This window comes from Megalops cyprinoides, chromosome 15 (assembly GCF_013368585.1).
Source record: "Megalops cyprinoides isolate fMegCyp1 chromosome 15, fMegCyp1.pri, whole genome shotgun sequence".
In the NCBI taxonomy this organism is placed as follows: Eukaryota; Metazoa; Chordata; class Actinopteri; order Elopiformes; family Megalopidae; genus Megalops; species Megalops cyprinoides.
The window spans coordinates 12109759-12127171 of record NC_050597.1 but is presented as its reverse complement, the minus strand read 5'-3'; the positions used below and the strand labels follow the sequence as shown (position 1 = coordinate 12127171).

At 46.9% G+C, this 17413-nt stretch overlaps 1 protein-coding gene across 2 annotated transcripts in view; it reads left to right on the top strand.

Annotated features, from left to right (window-relative positions):
• Window positions 1-16592, top strand: part of heatr5b (HEAT repeat containing 5B) — a 30261-nt gene extending 13669 nt beyond the window's left edge. For both annotated transcript variants that reach the window (XM_036546388.1, XM_036546387.1), the window contains exons 21-36: window positions 1024-1193; window positions 1588-1735; window positions 1971-2150; window positions 2553-2807; window positions 4061-4242; window positions 4437-4505; window positions 5565-5744; window positions 6054-6294; window positions 7146-7391; window positions 7754-7881; window positions 8427-8571; window positions 9044-9316; window positions 9496-9720; window positions 10463-10614; window positions 12713-12926; window positions 16161-16592. In XM_036546388.1, coding sequence (XP_036402281.1) covers window positions 1024-1193; window positions 1588-1735; window positions 1971-2150; window positions 2553-2807; window positions 4061-4242; window positions 4437-4505; window positions 5565-5744; window positions 6054-6294; window positions 7146-7391; window positions 7754-7881; window positions 8427-8571; window positions 9044-9316; window positions 9496-9720; window positions 10463-10614; window positions 12713-12926; window positions 16161-16468 — 3116 coding nt within the window. In that variant the 3' untranslated portion in view covers window positions 16469-16592. The remainder of the gene's footprint in view (window positions 1-1023; window positions 1194-1587; window positions 1736-1970; window positions 2151-2552; window positions 2808-4060; window positions 4243-4436; window positions 4506-5564; window positions 5745-6053; window positions 6295-7145; window positions 7392-7753; window positions 7882-8426; window positions 8572-9043; window positions 9317-9495; window positions 9721-10462; window positions 10615-12712; window positions 12927-16160) is intronic.
• The last annotated feature ends 821 nt before the right edge of the window (window positions 16593-17413 follow it).

Below are 17413 nucleotides of genomic sequence, written 5' to 3'. Positions count from 1 at the left end.
CGCTGGCAGGCAGGTTCAGTGCCTTCCCTTTGATAGACAGGACTGACTCTGCGTGCACTCCACTTTGCTGTCTGTCCAAACACTCCGGCTGCCCTTTCTCCAAACAGTGGAGGAAAAAAAAATCAATAAAAAATGAATCACAGTGGAGGCTAGACTTGGATCTGGCGTCAGTCTGTCTCTGAGTGTTTCATGGCATTGCCACCTCCAGTTTGTGTGTGCCATGCTGTAGAACTCATTGTCAGTGTCTGTCAGGAGACTAGTTACAGTTTTGGCAGTAGAGGGCAGTGTAACCTAGTCAGTCAGTGTTGGGAAACAGAGGTAGAGCTGTTTTTTTGTTTTTTTTTGCAATCCCAGCTCCTGCCACATTTCATCCCACTCCCAATGGATGTAATTCAAGGCTCTGGACATATGGCAGAGTTCAGTAGCTTTAAATAAAAACCATTTAATCCGACTTTGTTTACTGTGGCTGGGGAATTCTCTGTTCTTTTCCTTTCAGCTGTAATTTGAGGCTTGGCAGCTGCTGGATATTATTTTGCTGTGGCTTACCTTTTAAAAATCGACTGCACCACCGATTTTGACACATTCATATGGTGGAGCAGAGCTGAACTGCAGTCCTACAACTTATATCAACATCTGTACATACTGTATTACACGTGTGTCACGAAGATCATGCAATGTCTATCAGTGTTTTGATTTTACATCACAAAACGTCAACATTGTAGCTTTTAGCTTGCAGTTTTGAACAAATTCATTCTGACAAGATGTTTGACATGTTGAGCTCCTAAAATTGCTTGTGTAGTCCAGCTTGCTCAGATTTACCTCAGATACTAATCTGTAAATACTAGAGAGTATCCTTGTCAGTATACATTTTGCTGTCAGTTTTTGCAGCTGCAGGATTTTAATTAGTTCCTGTGGCATGATGGTGTGCTGCTCAGGGACATTTCTTTGGTGGCAGCCGAGTGTTACAGCCCAGAGGTAGTGGCCGCCCTAACCGGTGTGGTGTCCTTCCCCGTGGTATCCCAGGTAACAGCGCCACCATCTCCACCATCCGCTCCTCCTGCCTGGTGGGATGTGCCATCATGCAGGACCACTCGGATTCCCTGGTGCAGGCGGCCGCCATCTCCTGCCTGCAGCAGCTGCACATGTTCGCCCCGCGCCACGTCAACCTGTCCAGCCTGGTGCCCTGCCTCTGTGTAAGTCTGCCCCCCCTCCCCGATCACGTTCATGTCAGGTGATAATCACCAGGTGATGTGCAGTTGGGGACCAATGAACCTGTGCACTCTCAGTGTGTTTTGAACAACTGACTCTGAGGTTGCAGTCATCTAGATGTGACCCTTCTCTCCTTGTAAATGTTAACTACTTTCCCATTGCTGTGAAGACACACACACTGCCAGAAAGAGGTCCCATTTACATTCCACTGTTATAGCAGCCAGACATAAGTGAAGGTAGTCATTACTGCATGTCAGTGTGACTTTTTTATCTCTGTGAAGGAGCATTTGTGAGTGTGAATGAGTGTGAATGTGTGTGTTTGTGCGCGTGTGTGTGAGTGACTCCTGCTCACATGGACGACCCCTGTGTCCCGCTCAGGTGCACCTGTGCAGCTCCCACCTGCTGCTGCGGCGCGCGGCCGTGGCGTGTCTGCGGCAGCTGGCACAGAGGGAGGCGGCCGAGGTGTGCGAGTACGCCATGAGTCTGGCCAAGAAGGCCGGGGACAGCAAGGACAGCACCGCCATCAGTATGTTCCTCACTGTGGCCGTTCACGTCCAGCACATTCAGCTGAGCGTGTTTAAAACAAGACTGTAACAGTGAATTATTATTATTTGATTTTTCCACTTTAAGGAGTAGTCAGAAGGTTTTGTAATAACTGATTATTGTTGCTTAATAGGTAAAGTTATCACGCATTGTGAGCCGCTGTGTGTGGTAAATGACACTGACTGACACCATTGCCGCTATGTCCTGCTGTCCTTCAGACCTGAACATCACGGAGACTGGCCTGGAGGGGGTTCTGTTCGGCATGCTGGACCGAGAGACGGACAGGAAGCTGTGCTCGGACATCCACGACACCCTGGGCCACATGCTGTCCTCCCTGGCCGTGGAGAAGCTGTCCCACTGGCTGAAGCTGTGCAAGGACGTCCTGGCGGCCTCCACAGGTGAGCAGCCGCTGAGTCACACCGAGGACCCGGTCAGCTCAGAGGGGCGTTGTCATTTTCTGAGCAGATTAAGACGCCCAGGGAGCAAAATAACTATTTAAAGCCTGTGTTTTAGATGGTGTTTTTTTTTTCCTTTTAACAAGATGTCAAACAAATTTATCGTGCAATTTGTGTGCATCATGCCAGAGCGCATAAAAGTGTAGGAAAAATGCAGAAAAGTCCAAGCGATTCTGAATTAACCCTCAGACTTAGTTGACAGTGAGTGACCTCTAGGGACGAAAAGTGAACTTTAGAAAAAGATCTGGTGACCTCTAATGTGGAAGATTTGCCAATACTGATAAGGAGTTCCTGTGTTTACCTGCGCCCTAGTGTAAGAAATGCTTTGTGTCTGTTTCCCCGCAGAGGTGGGCGGGGCGATGGGCCTGGAGGTGGGGAAGGAGGAGGAGGACTCTGAGAAGAAGGATGAGATGGACGACGACACCATGTTCACGGCCCTGGGGGAGGATGACAAATCCAAGCCCTCCGTCGCCCCCCGCTGGGTGACGCGTGTGTTTGCGGCCGACTGCTTGTGTCGCATCATACTGCTGTGTGAGAATGCGGACAAGGCGCACTTCGATCTGGCCGCCGCCCGCTCTGCCAAGGCCAAGAACCCTAAAGGTACTGCTCTTTCCTAAAGAACATTGACCTGGTGTTCTTAGAGACCCTGAATCCTTCACTTTTCTGATCTATAAGGTTTTTTTGTGATTTTTGTTTTCTTGCCAGTGGAGTGCTCTGTGGTTGCACTCGGTCTTACTCTGTGGCTTTTCCCTGGCTAGTCTCATACTCTCGCTCTCCAAATTCATTCAGAAAGTAGTACTTTTCTAACAAAGGTTTTGATTTAAGTGCAGTAAGACATTCTAAAGCCCTTTGGAGACTATGAGCAGATTTTCCCACAATGTCCCACTTCTCTGTACAAGCTAATTGTGTTTGATTAAGCACAGGAAAATTAGATTTTGAAGTGCAAAGCAGGGATAAAAAAAAACTTAATTTCACAAAAGAGGCCCATTGTGACAGTGCCTGTTTTTAGAGGCCCATGAGTAAGTGGGGAGATGAGTCTCTCTGGTGGCGTGTGGACTGCAGTGTTTATGATCACTAACTGCTCCTTCGTGCTCAAAGGCTGCAGAAACAGATGAATGAGATAATGGCCTAAGTCTAATCACCAGCAATCGAAAAACACATTAACCTCAGGCCAGCACTGATTGGGAAACAGCATATCAGCCACGACCCTGCTGTTTCAGCCAGAGGGAGAGGGGGAGGCGGCATACTCCTCCTGTGCCCTGATGACTCATGCTTTAATACGTTGGTATTTTCATTCCATCCTCTGCCGCTGTGCTGTCTGCATCCCTCCACCACACCACCTCACGTACTCTTCAGTTCAACAGCTGCCCATTCATTCATTGACAACATGTCACTCGCTGCCCTATTAGAAATCCTCATCTTGGGGAACCTGCACAGCTTGCTGTACATTGTATATGTCATCCAGTTGTTAAGCTGGCAGTTGATGTTCGGTATCTGGTCAGAGGGTGCAACGCTAGCACATTTCCTGTGTTGGAATGTGGCGCTTCTGTGTGCTGCTGTCACTGCTGTCTGATTGTTTCACATCAGTCATTTTAGCTCCAGCTCACAATGGAGAGTTGTGAAGCTGTTGAAAATAATGTGATGATAATGTGGTAGCTGGGCTTATTTTATGGTATATATGTCACGGAATGCCAGATCTCCCAGTTTTCAGTCTCAGAAGAAGAATGTAGCCATGGATAATTGTGTTTTTGGTAGTGTTTCTGCATTTGTAGGGTGAATATGATCAAGTTAATGCAAGTTAATAGCTTTATATCTGTTTCACTTCTGTCCCTCCATCTCTGTGGCTGTGTTAGGTGACCTGCTGGTCCTGCATCTCTCGGACCTGATCCGCATGGCCTTCATGGCCGCCACTGACCACAGCAACCAGCTGCGCATGGCAGGCCTGCAGGCCCTGGAGGACATCATCAAGAAGTTTGCCGCCGTGCCTGAGCCCGAGTTCCCCGGGCACGTCATCCTGGAGCAGTACCAGGCCAATGTGAGTAGCCTCTGTACTAGGGTACCCAGCTTTGGCTGGAGCTCATGTTAGCCTGTCTCAGTCTGTGCAGTGGCAGGGGGGTGTTGGCATAGTGCAAGTTCTGTACATGCAGGTAGCGTGGATGTTAACAGCTCAAGCAGCGGGAGGTACAGATGCTGTGATTCACAGTGCCACCGTCTTTTATCCCACCACAGGTTGGAGCCGCCCTGCGACCGGCATTCTCGCCTGACACGCCCTCTGACATCACTGCCAAGGCCTGCCAGGTAGGGCGCAGGGTCGCCTTTGACTTTCACCATGTTAGCTACATCGTTTGATATGGATCAGATCATTAGATTGTTTCGGATTACTATTGTGATTACATGTAGGGCTGTTGCTAGTGGTTGCAGATTGATATGGAGGCTGAGGGACTGGAGGAGGCAGTAAAAAGTTGTTGTTGCTAAGACTACTAAAAGGCATTCCTCAGCCTGCACTCCTTTTCTCTCATTAAGTGCGTCTGGCTGACAGTAACGCTGAGTGATTTTTGCCCGTCTTTGGCTTTGGCTCAGGCAGCATCTGGGAATTAAAGACTTAATCCTTAATTTTTCAGCCTTCTGTTGAAGTGAGGAGTTTCCTGGAGCTACCACCTTGGCACCAGATAATGATATTAATTTCTAAGGCTTTGCTGACCCATAGAACAATATTTATCATATTGTGAAAGTCAGTCATTAGTGGAGATGATCACATTGTGCTCCTTCAAGGAGCAAGTGTCAGCCCTGGCTTTCTGTAGGCCCCAGGCTGATGAACATACAGGCCCTGTCTGGCACAGGAAGTAAGCAGGGCAGTCACTAACATAGGCTCTGTTCTGCATTATGTGTAAACGGTGACCATCACCCTTGTATTAGGAAGTGATACAGTACCAGTCTGGACAGGTTTGGGCACAACATTTATTCTTTACTATTATTCTGAAATGTGAAAAATAGTAAAGATAAAGACATCAAAACTATGAAATAACACAAATGGAATGTGCAGTGACCCAAAAAGTGTTAAATCAGAATTATCTTATATTATCTTCAAAAATAGCCAAAAATATTTTTAAAAATCACAAAAGAAATTAATGCATAGGCATCAGTTTCACTATTTATGTTTATCTAAGAAACAAAGTTCATGCATTTAAGCATAAGTCTTTGAATGCATGTCTCCCATTAATCTTAATCAGGTGTGTCCAAAGTTTTGATTGGTTCTGTACGCGTGAAGAATGTGCGTTGCGTTTCTCCTCGCTGTGTTGAATCAGAACGTCGGCTGGTTCTGAGTGGCAGCATCTGACTTCCTTTGCGTGTGCGCAGGTGTGCAGCACCTGGATCGGCAGCGGTGTGGTCAGCGACCTCAATGACCTGCGGCGCGTCCACAACCTGCTGGTGTCCTCGCTGGACAAGGTGCAGGCTGGGAAGGGCTCGTCCAGCCAGCTGTACAGTGAGAGTGCCACCACCATGGAGAAGCTGGCGGTGCTGAAGGCCTGGGCCGAGGTCAGTCCCTCTGTCTGCTGCTGCGGCAGAGGTGCTTTCCTAACCCCCTGCCCCCTTCCTAATATTGAAACGGTGAAGTCACAGCACTGTAATAGTAAAGTACATGTATGCCCTTTCATAAATTGTGACCTCAAAAGTGGACAATTGACTTGTGGCTATGCATGTTAATTGGGGTATGTCCTAGTTAGTTGAATGCCATTTTCTTCAGAATGGTTGAAAATCTGAAACCTCTTTGACCCAGACTCCCTTCTCTAAGTTGCATGGCATTCTGTCTGTTTATGGCTCATTCCCCATGACCCCCCCCCTCAGGTGTACGTAGTTGCCATGAAGATCAAAAAGGAGGCGGAGAATCGGCCGGCTCGGGCGCCGCGGGGCAGCGAGGAGGACGAGGACGACCTGGGCGGGGACGCGGACGTGCTGCCCCCGGACAGCCTGATCACGCTGGTGCAGCCGGAGCTGCCCTCCCTCAGCAGGCTGTGGCTGGCGGCCCTGCGGGACTACGCCCTGCTCACTCTGCCCGCCGAGTTCGCCAGCCAGCTGCCCCCCGACGGTACGCAGCCCTCACTGTCCCGTACAGCTGTGGACAGTGATCCATATACAGTACCAGTCAAAAGTTTGAACACCCCTGATTAAGATAATAGGAAACATGCACTCAAAAACATTTTGAATTAAAGACTTATGCTTACTTGCTTGAAATTTGTTTCTTAGACAAATATAGTAAAGTTGATGCCTATGTATGTTTATGCCTATGTATTTCTTTCCACAAAAAATATTTTTGGCTCCTTTGAAGATTCTAAAATATAAGAGAGTTTGGGTTTTTATGACACTTTTTGGTCACTGCATAATTTCATTCGTGTTATTTCACAGTTTTAATGTCTTGACTGTTATTCTAAAATGTGAAAAACAGTAAAAAATAAAGAAAAACCCTTCTATGAGTAGGTTTTTCCCCAACTTTTGCCTGGTACTGTGCATCAGAGCTTGTACTGTAGGGTCAGTAGTTTATCATCTATTCACAGACATTCAGTGTGAACCACTCCAGCACCTCTTACCATTAAGCTTATGTTTTAGTGTTGCATTAAAAGGTTAACCTTCATGTCTCGTAAGCTGGTTCACAGCTGATGGTGCGTAAGTAGTAAATGCTTTGTTTGTGGCTGAATGCACTGATGCATGTGTGGATCATTTGACTTCTCTTGAGGGCTGCATGGGTACAATTATTGGCTTGTTAGTTCTCCAACTGCCCTGCCTTCAGCGCTCAAGCTGGGCATTGCTTCATAAGTTTTCTCTATGTATTCCCAGGGATGGGATGGCCCGTAAATTAGGAACACTGTTGCAAGTGCCATACAAGTTGAGTAATTTTTCTTCTTCCTTCTTTGTGTCTCTGTTCTGTCCTGTTCTGTGCAGGAGGGGCGTTCTACACCCCCGAGACGATTGACACGGCACGCCTGCACTACCGCAGCTCCTGGGCGCCCGTCCTGCACGCCGTGGCTCTCTGGCTCAGCAGCACAGGCTTCGGAGCCAACGAGGGACCCGATGACGCCTCAGCTGTCCCCTCCAGGGGCCCCGGGGCCTCGGGTTACCCCCAGGGCACTCCCGCCACAGCCAAGAATCAGGAGGAGCTGGTGAAAGACAGAATGCATCTGCTCCTAGGTACTGGCACATACACAGTCAGGGAAATATTTTCTCTCTGGAAATATTAAACTTATGAGGATATAAGTATAATAAACTTAAAAAGAACACTCATTATTATTAGTTTTATTTTGCTTAGCAAATGCCGCTAGACATGACTTGCAATTTATATATGCATGAATACAGGCAAATGTTTACAGAAGCAGTTTAGATTAATTACCCTGCTTAAGGGTACAGCACAGGAACTGGTAAACTGCTGCCTCCAGTGAACTGATTTCCACTCATTAGTAATGAATTTCCTCTGTCCTAAGAGTGGTACTTGACAAACAATTGTTTGTAAAGGAAGAATGCATTGTGGACTGATTAGTTGCTGTGTCTCTTAGGTGTCAGCATCGAGTTCCTGTGTTTCCCCCGGCCAGAGGAGCCCATTGAACATGTCATGTCCTGCCTGCAGGCCCTGTGCACCCTGCTGGGCTCGCCCTGTGCCCGCACACACATTGCAGAGGACCAGGTACCCACCCTGAGGGAACAGGATGAGGGAAAGACCTGTCTGTATTACCATTTCTGCGGAATAGCTGGAACCAGACTGAAATCAGCCTGAGCAGAAAGTGGCTGGCTCTATACAGCACTGTTGCTTTTCCATTGAATTACCAGAAACCAGAGCTGTAACATGAGGTTGCCCGCAACAGCTGCTGATTACTGGTGTGTGCTCATGACAAGATAACTGCCTTTTTCATGTACAGTGGAGAGGATCTTGTTCTCTCTGAGAGAGATATTATTGAGTTCATTTAAACAGATTGATTTTATACTTGACCTGCATATTTAAGGGTGAGCCCTATTTAAACACAATTTACATTCAGCTAATACAAGCCTGTCTGGAATGATGCATATTATTTTTTATGAGGTCACAGCCAGATGTTGCTGCCATTACGATTTTGTGCCTTTTGGCTGCAGGCCACAGATGAACGATGCAGTGATGAGCTGATGTGTAAAGGTTTTGATAGAGGCTGGTTGTGGTGGCAGTCAGTGACGGGCCAGCATGTGTGTGGGTTTCAGCTTTTGGGCGTGGAGCTGCTCAACGTGCTGCACCGCCTGCTGCTGACCCGGGACCCCCCCGCCGTGCAGCTGCAGGTCACGGCTGTGGTGCAGGACACCATCCGCGCCGCGCAGGACCACCTGCAGCAGCAGAGGGCCTGTAAGAGTGAGTGGCTTTTCCCAAACCACAGAGCCGAGGCACAGCGGAGCGGCCCACCTCCATCTCCCTCTGCCTTCTTATCGATAGATATACTCTCACAGCTGTATTCTCTGAAATGAGACATGTCTTTGCTGGTCTGTTTTACATGGCATGTTTCAAAAACACATTTGTTCTGAAACCAGCTGTCATACATATGTCAGTCTTACCATTCAACGTCAAGGAAGACTTTCTTTCTTGAAGCAGACATCTTCTTGATTGTGCAGGGGAATTAAGAAGGCAGTAGTAATAACATCAGCTTTATTTTTCAGTAGACAGTATACTGCATAGACATGACTAGTACAGTTTAATTAATTACATATCACAGATACTGTATGACTGGGATTAGTAATCCTGATGGGGGTACACATTACAGTACACCGCAGTGATAAGATTAATTCGTTCCAAATGCATAAAGCATTGTGGTGGTTGTGTGTCCCAGGTAAAGAGGATGCCAGCGAGAAGGATGCAGTGTCGACGCTGGGGGAGGGGGGTGAGACGGGTGAGCTCCAGCCCGGAAAGTCCCTGGTGTATGCTGCCATGGAGCTGCTAGTGTTCATCCTGGTGCGCCACCTCCCCCAGCTCAACACCCGGGTCACCGACTCGCCCAGTCACCTGCCCTACAAGCAACAGCGTCTGTCCGAGGACAGCACCCGCCTGGTGGCCGCCACCGTCTCCATCCTGGCTGATCTGCCCTCCCTGTGCTCCCCGGCGGGTAGGATTGGCATACACATACACTCGCATGTTCACACACAAACCAATGCTCTCCCGCAAACAGCTGCACTCGTTTCTCCCCACTGTTACCAGGCTGTTTATCCCTGTTGTCAATGCCTTGTGGGACGTGACCGGCATAAATCCTATGTAAGATTTGCGGATGCTGTTTTGACCCTGCAGGCAGCATGACCATTTTACCCACAATCCTCTTCCTGATCACGGGGGTCCTGCGGGAGACGGCAGTGAAGACCGCTGATAACTCGGTGCCGCCTCCAGTCTCAGCTGCTCTTCAGGGCATAAAGACCATCATCACCTCTCCGCTGGCGCGAGTGGAAAAGACCCACAAACAGTGGACCGGGCTGGTGAGGAGCAGTCTGGCCTCTGTACTGGAGTACTCCCAGCCAGGTAAAAAAACGCACTCACACACTCACACATGCGCGCACACACACACACACACTCACAGATACACACAAAAGCATAAAGACACACACACACTAAATTCACTTCCCCTCTACACCATTGACATCATCTTCACTAGCACTCAACAGATGGATACTGTAATAGATCAAAATACAAACACACACAAAACATGGAAACACACATGTTCTTTTCAGTAATAAAGTATACATAAAGTTACAGCATTAAGCATGGAAAATCTAATATCTGCTTTTTACCTTGTTATTCAGACTTAAGTGCCGTAATTAGACATGGCTTTGAATTCTTTTTTTACCCAGGAGAATTTGTTTTTTACAACCAGCAGGTTTCAGTTGTTGTTTTCTCTGTGCTTCTTGGATAGTCTTTTCAGGTATCTTCTTACTGGAAAATTATTCAGTAATTATTTAACGCAGTTTTCATTGAAGCTGAAAACACACCCTGAAGCCGTACCATGAAAAGGTATTGAACAGGTTTTTAGGTAACAACATGTCAATATTTTATTACTGCAAAGTAAAAAAAAAACTTTGGTAAAAAAGGAGTTATCAGAAATGTAAGGATTGTTTTTTTTTTTTTTTTTTTTTGCTGTTAACATTACTAATTACAAAGGACATTAACTGTTCTGTTTTGTGGTCTGTGCGGGGGCTGTAATCAGTCCTCTTTCTCAGATGAGTACGTATATCAGTGTCTCTCTCTCTCTCTCTTTCCCACTCAGACGACTCCAGGCCCAACGTGGACGAGGTCAGCATGCTGACAGCCATCACCCTCTTCTTGCTGTCGGCAGGGGCGGAGGTGGTGGGGGTCACGTCCCTGCAGAAGGGCTGCATGGACCGCTTCCGGAACGCTCTCAACTCCAGCGACCCCTGGGTATGAGCCGCCGAGCTCCCTCCCCGCCGCTGTGCTGTCAGGAGTGTGTCAGAGTGTCAAAGCCGCCAGGCGAAGCGTCACAAATTTGGAGCAAACCTGCAGGGGTGCGCGGGGTGCGCAGGGTGCTACGCGCACATAGAGACCCAGCACATGGATGCAACCATCAGGCACCTGTGGAGCTTTATGTGTAATTAGCAGAGGTTTCAGTAGTTGCAGCCTTTCAGAGATAAAGCCGACTTCCTATCATTGCTACAGCTCCCTTTTCCAGTTGCATTTGGTTTAGTTGTGAGAGCGGGTGCTGATAATGACAGTGCAGCTAGGACTTCAGCGTTTCCTTTGATTCATTTCCTGTGTGGTGTTATGCAGGGAGTTAAATCATTTTCAGAGGCTCTTACTGCAGCTATTTCTCGTCTTTAATCTCAGGCCAGCATTAAAGAATGTGTGGATGTATGCTTGTCTTTCACACTTGTTATATGGATAAGGCTATGCACTAAGTATAGATGGTGTCTGGCATGTTGTCAGTCTGAAAAAGCTGGAACAGGATGACAGTGTTCTGTGAGACTGATGGTTAAGTAACTTACTGGGATGGAGCTTTTCACAGTGGAAAGCCATTTCTTTTGTGAATTCTCAAACTGGGAGATTTGGAAAGCTACAGACGGTGCCTGCTCAGATCAGCTCAGTCCAAAGTCCTGCCTTGGAATTTGGTTTTGAGTAAATGTTCACAATCCTTTGCCTTTTTATGCCATCGTATTGTTTTGCAAAAAGAGTCTCAAAGAAGGTGAAAATTTGAAATAAACTAAACTGAATTATTATAGGGAGAGAGCATTAAGTGCAATGAGGCCAGCATTGCAGAAATAGGTCACCCCGAATGTAAAAAACGGCAGATAAGTCTTAATGCCTGGCAAAGAATGTCCTTGTGTGAGTATACAGACTGCATGAACTTTGTCTCTTGCTCACAATAGAAATGACCACTGTAGCGTTTCTGTGGGGTGCATGTGTGAGAGAGATGGAGGAATAAAGCAGCATGTTAATCCCTTCTACCTCCCTGTTGTGGAAGGAGGAGAGAGCGGGAAGGAGAAGGCTGTTACTGTGCCACACTTTGCACCTCCTGTCACACCACAGGCCCCCTGCTCCTTTGCCTCTCACAGCTGCAGGACAGGGCTTTCATTCCACCGCTATTACTGCAGTGGTATCAAGCCACATTAATCACGGTGATGACGAAATCATCAAAGTTGCAATAAGAAAGGAATTCAGAAATAACGTTCTTGATGTTTAGTACTTCTGTGGTTCAGTGCTGCTCAGTGTAGTTGTCGGTATTTGGGGATTTCCTGCACTTCCTTGCCAGCAAGATGTCGCCGTATGGATACACAGGTCCTGCTGGGGCTACCTTAATGGTCAGTTCTCACAACTGCACTCCTCATGGTACAGTGGCTGACCCTTCCCCTGTCGTCCTCATCCCTCCCTGATTTTTGTATGTTACCATAGTGACACCAGGTTAAACAAAACCGAGTAGCCAAGCAGTGACTGTGGGAGCTCCATTAATCATAGTCAGCACTTTCTTCCAGACACTGCAGCTCCCTTTTGCGGGTGAAAAGCTTGCTAGACTTCTGAGCCTCTGAAGAAAGGCGAATGTTGATGAACAACAAGGCGAGGAATGCAGCGCAGACTTGGAGAGTAACCTTGAGTTTCACCTTCGGTGGACAGCCTAACCTGTGGGTGGTCCTTAAACCCTGCGGGATTACTCCTGCCACAGCTAAATCTCTCTGAGGAGGGAGAAAGGGAAAACATTCCTCTGGAGAGCAAGAGTGCAGACAGGGATTGTGCTTGGCCAACATATCTATTGCCATTGTTATGGAGATCAGTTTATCACCGTTGGGAGTTCATAATTTATCAGCCCAGATCTAAGGCGCCTGGTAAAGAAGGAGTCTGATTTCTGCATGGCTGCTGCTCACTCAAGTAAAGCAGAACTGATTTGTGTCTGTGTTAAAGCTGTCCCACTGGCAGTGTGGTGGTTATCCCTCCGTGTGTGTCCCTGGCTCCTTGCCCCTCTCACCCTCTGTCCCTTGGCTTCACTCTACCCCCCCCCCCCCCCCCCCAGGTGCAGGCTAAGTGCTACCAGCTCCTGCTGTCGGTGTTCCAGCACTCCAGCCGCGCCCTGTCCACGCCCTACATCCACGCCCTGGCGCCGCTCATGGTGGAGAAGCTGAAGGGCGTGGAGCGCAGCCGCCCCAGCAGCGCCACCGAGCTGCAGGCCGTGCAGGAGGGCATCAAGGTGCTGGAGAGCCTGGTGGCCATGGGCGAGGAGCAGAACCGTAAGTCCGGCAGGGTTCGCCTCAGGGCCTCCCCAGTCTGTCCCCTCACTGGAACTGTATGCTGTTGACTCTAAAGAAACACCAAAAACGCACACATTACATTACATTACATTACGTTCATTTAGCAGATGCTCTTACCCACAGCGACTTCCAGCACAAAAGAACAGAAGTGTATCCATTCAAGTTGAATGAGCAACAGTGTCAGACCAAACGCTCTCAGATCAGTGAGTGTGAGCATAACACTGTTATCTCAGTGAGTGTTTATCCAAAATGGAATACAATTGGAAGTGTCAGCCAGTTACAAATAATAACAAAGAGATTGATTTAAATTTCAAGGCTAATAGTAGCTGAAGCGAATGCGGTCGGTTTGGTCCGGTTTCCCAGGGATTGCAGTTTTAGTCCTGGAGTTCTTCATCCCTCCTGAGCCCTTTACCCACCTGACCCAGGTCATTTTCTACCTCCATACTCCCTGGGCAACAGTTTTGGCAGCCAGTCTTCTAGCTATTTCCCTTTCCTAGCAATATTTCGGAACACATAGAAAATGGATTCTAGAGACTGTCTTTGCCAAGCTGTTAAAAAAACACAAAAGAAAACAGTGGTTATTATCCCAAAGTGCCCAGAAATGAAGAAAATGTACTGAAAAGCTTTATGTATTCTGTTTTTCCCTGATGAATTAGCAACACTGCATTACAAGACTTTGATGTGGTGCTTCAGGTGTGTCTCAGGTAGCCATTACTGTCTGATTTTGAATTATAAAGTCAAGTAGGGTAATGTGAGCATGAGTCCCAGACTTGTCAGTGTTTATTTTTGGCTTTCATTGGCACTTGGCACTTACAGAAACTACCATCTGCCTGGGAATTATAATATCCTCTTGCCTTGTACAGTATAATGTGATTTTTTTCACTTTTGTTTTCTTCAGTTTTATCTTTTGTGAACTGAGAAAGGTGTGTCCATTTGTAGCGGTTGTCTGCGTCATTGCGAAATTCGATAACTTGACTTGAAAAGGTTTGGCCAAGGCAAGTACAATTACTGTGGGCTTGAGCCATGTATGACGTAAACCTGCCTTACTGCAAAGAACCTTCGAACAGGATGCGAAGTGCTTGTTCAGGGCAGGAAGCTCCATGAATGAGTTAGTAGACAATGAATGCAGTGGGAGGAGCAGGACCCTCCATGTCCTCTGGGAGACGACACTCATCAATTACGTCTTTACCGGTCTCTCTTAACACTGACATGTCCGGAAATCCTTTTTGTGTCTCTATGAGTCATCCAATAGGTTATTTTGACTCAATCTCAGGCTCTTTACAAATGGACCATCCAGCCAGCTATGAAAATCACAGTATCGGCATGATGCCCCCCTTAATGTAGCAGTTGCTCCTCTGCAGCATGGAACTGGAAAGATGACCAGACTGAGACTCAGGATTCTGTTCTGTAATTGCTTCGCCTTATGTCTGGATGCTTGCGCTGGCAGTGCCCTGCATCTTTGCCAGCCATTCTCAGCTCTCAGTAGATTTGTTCTTTGCCGCTGTTCATCTTTCCTGCGTGATCCTCATTACCCCCTCTCGGGTCCCCTGCTGCTTTGTGTTGGGGTGGTATTGACTTGGCACCCGCAGCATCCTGATAAGAGCCCACCTGCAGACATTGGTGGGTGTGGGGGGTGCCAGCCTAGTAGAGGAGTGAGTGCCTAAGAAATAGCACTAGGTCCCAGTACACCAAGATGTTTGGTCCCCTGTAATATTCCATAAAATTAAAGAGCGGTATTGCATACGACTGGGTTAATGTACAGTCAATGGTTGTGTCCTAAAGAAAATAGTTTTCGCCTAAAAATTGAGTTCCCAGATTTAATGTTGTCTGTATTGCCCATGTTTTAAACAGCATTTGTTATGGACAAACTAGCTGGAGGGATAGATAATATTATAGGAGACCAAATTTCTCAGTTCACCAGCAGGCTTGTCTCAGAATGTCATTATTGCGGTGAGTGAGTCATCATGCATTTCTGTTGGGTAGTGCTGGAGGATTAGCACCCAGACAGGGTGACGGGAGCGCGTTCTCTCTCTCACACTCACCAGTACATTGCTACATGGTGTGTGTGGCTGGTGACGCAGCTCCCAGCCCGGGGGTTGCCATGTTCTGACATGTTATTTGGTCTTTGTCTAATGTAGTATATTACTTTTAAGAACTTTGTTGAATACAGCTTTCACTTGATTTGTGTGATTATTTAGTGATAGTGATGTGTGATAGTTTGTCATCACTTCAGATTTTTATTTTGCTTGTAATTTCATTCCCAGAAGGGTTTAAAAATACTGCACAAAGTGCTGTGAGCACTGGAAGGTTTACAGCTCTTGGACCTCCTGTGTATCCTGATACAGTATAGTGCTAACATGCTCTGCTGTTCAGCAAACTGCAGGGTTGGGTAGACTATGTTTATCTGGACTCTTTGGATCCCGAAATAGAGCAGTCTTCATTAGCACACCAGTCTGGAGGGGGAAGAAGTGAATCCCTTTTGGGTGGATAATTTGATAATGAAATAATAATAATAATATTTCATTTTTTGATAATATTTTGATAATGCTTTTCAGAAAGCAGCCAGAAAACACAACAACAGGTCTCTCTCCCTGTCTTGCTCAAAGGTTTCCATGCTCCTTGCAGTAGCTTGAAAATGTGCCCTAAAATTCCATCAAAAATATTAATCGAGATCTGCCTACTCCTTCATCCCTAACCCTCAGTGCCCCCTCCACAAGGTTGGACTTTGCTGCCATGGTGATGAATTTGAATCCAGGTTGGCTCTGCAATGTGCCTAAGGAATTAGATTTAAACCCAAAATAACAAGTTCACTGTTCACACAGTTACTTTTTTGAAGTACAGTTGTGTGCATGAAGTTCAAGTTTTTCTTAAAAAATAATTCCATGAGCTGTTGAGATTCCAGTGTTTATGAGTAGCATCTCATGCTGTTTTTCTCCTGTATTTAAAGCATTTTATCTTTATTGTAACATTCTTATACTTCTCAAACATTTCCATTGGCACTGCTGAAAAGTCTACCCTTCTCTAACTACAGATTAGAAAGGGCATGCCTCCCAAAATGAAAGATGTTTCAATGAAGGGGAGACCCACGTGGTTTAGCCAATTTGATCTGTAGAGCACTTTTCCATCTGCAGTGTTCAGTCTACAAAGTTCAATTCTGAAATGGGAAGTACCTTGCATTCGACTACTTCTCTCTCTTTGTTTGCATTGAAACAGGTGTGCAGCTGCTAGCCCTGCTGGTGCCCACCCTGATCTCATACCTGCTGGACGAGAACGCCTTCTCCTCCGCCCCCCCGGCCTCCAAGGGCCTCCACGACTTCGCCCTGCAGGACCTGATGCGCATTGGGCCCCTGTATCCCGCCGCCTTCAAGACTGTGATCGGGGCGGCGCCGGAGCTGAAGACCCGCCTGGAGACAGCCATCCTGGCCAATCAGGCCAGCAGCAAGGCCAAGGCAGCAGCCAGGCAGGCACAGCCCGCCGTGCAGGCTGCGCCCACCATCAAGCTCAAGACCAGCTTTTTCTAAGCATGCCTTTCTCTCACTCACTGCCTGTCCTATCTGTGTTCGCTCTGAAGCACAGTCCTAAATATGAAGCGCTCCCCTAACTTCCTGTTTTTCCCCCTCCTCCATTTTATTTATTATTTTTCCATGTTGTTTTACATGAGGCAGATTTGCTTATTTAGTCAGCAGGCCCCCTTTTTGCTGTCTTTGGTGATGGAAGCTTTTACATAGGCTTGTCTGAAGTGAAGGAAAATCATTGTAAATATGGACTCTTATGGGAATCTCATAATGGCATTTCTTTGTGAAATTTTGATGCCAGAAGCACTGACTTCGTAAAGGGACCGCTTTTATAAAAGTTGCAATTTCCTGAAGGATCCTTAACCCTCCTTTGTCATTCTATACATCATTCCATTTACCTAGAATGCTTGTGATGTACCTCAGTTGAGTACCATCTTTATAAGTTACACACAATTGATTTTTCTTTTAAATTATAAAGAAATACATTAAACTATAAAGAAAAGTAGTCCATTCATTCTTAGCAAATACAGATCTTAACCGATCCTGATGATGTCTCCCATGGATTAATGAACCATGCCATTTTAAGTACCTTCTTTATTTGCATTAGAAAGTGCTGGAAGCACAGTGGAGTTTGATTAGGCCTCTGAGCATACATTGGTCATTACTGGGTCATGTACACTCAGCAAATCGGCTGGCTGCATTCCCCCTCACTGAGACTATTAGGTTTCAAATATTCAACATGTTCAGTGCACCATCAGAGACAGTGGATCTTATCAGTACAGAGGTGCCAGGCGTCTTATTGGGAATATTGGCCCTCCGTGTAAGCCAATAGACACTCCCAACAGAACCTTTGAGTTGGGGAGGGGGGGTTGGAGGGGGTGGGTCAACTGACAAGGGTACATTGGCTGAAGGTTGTGTGGATTTTTGGACTGAAAAGCAGGTCAGAGAGCA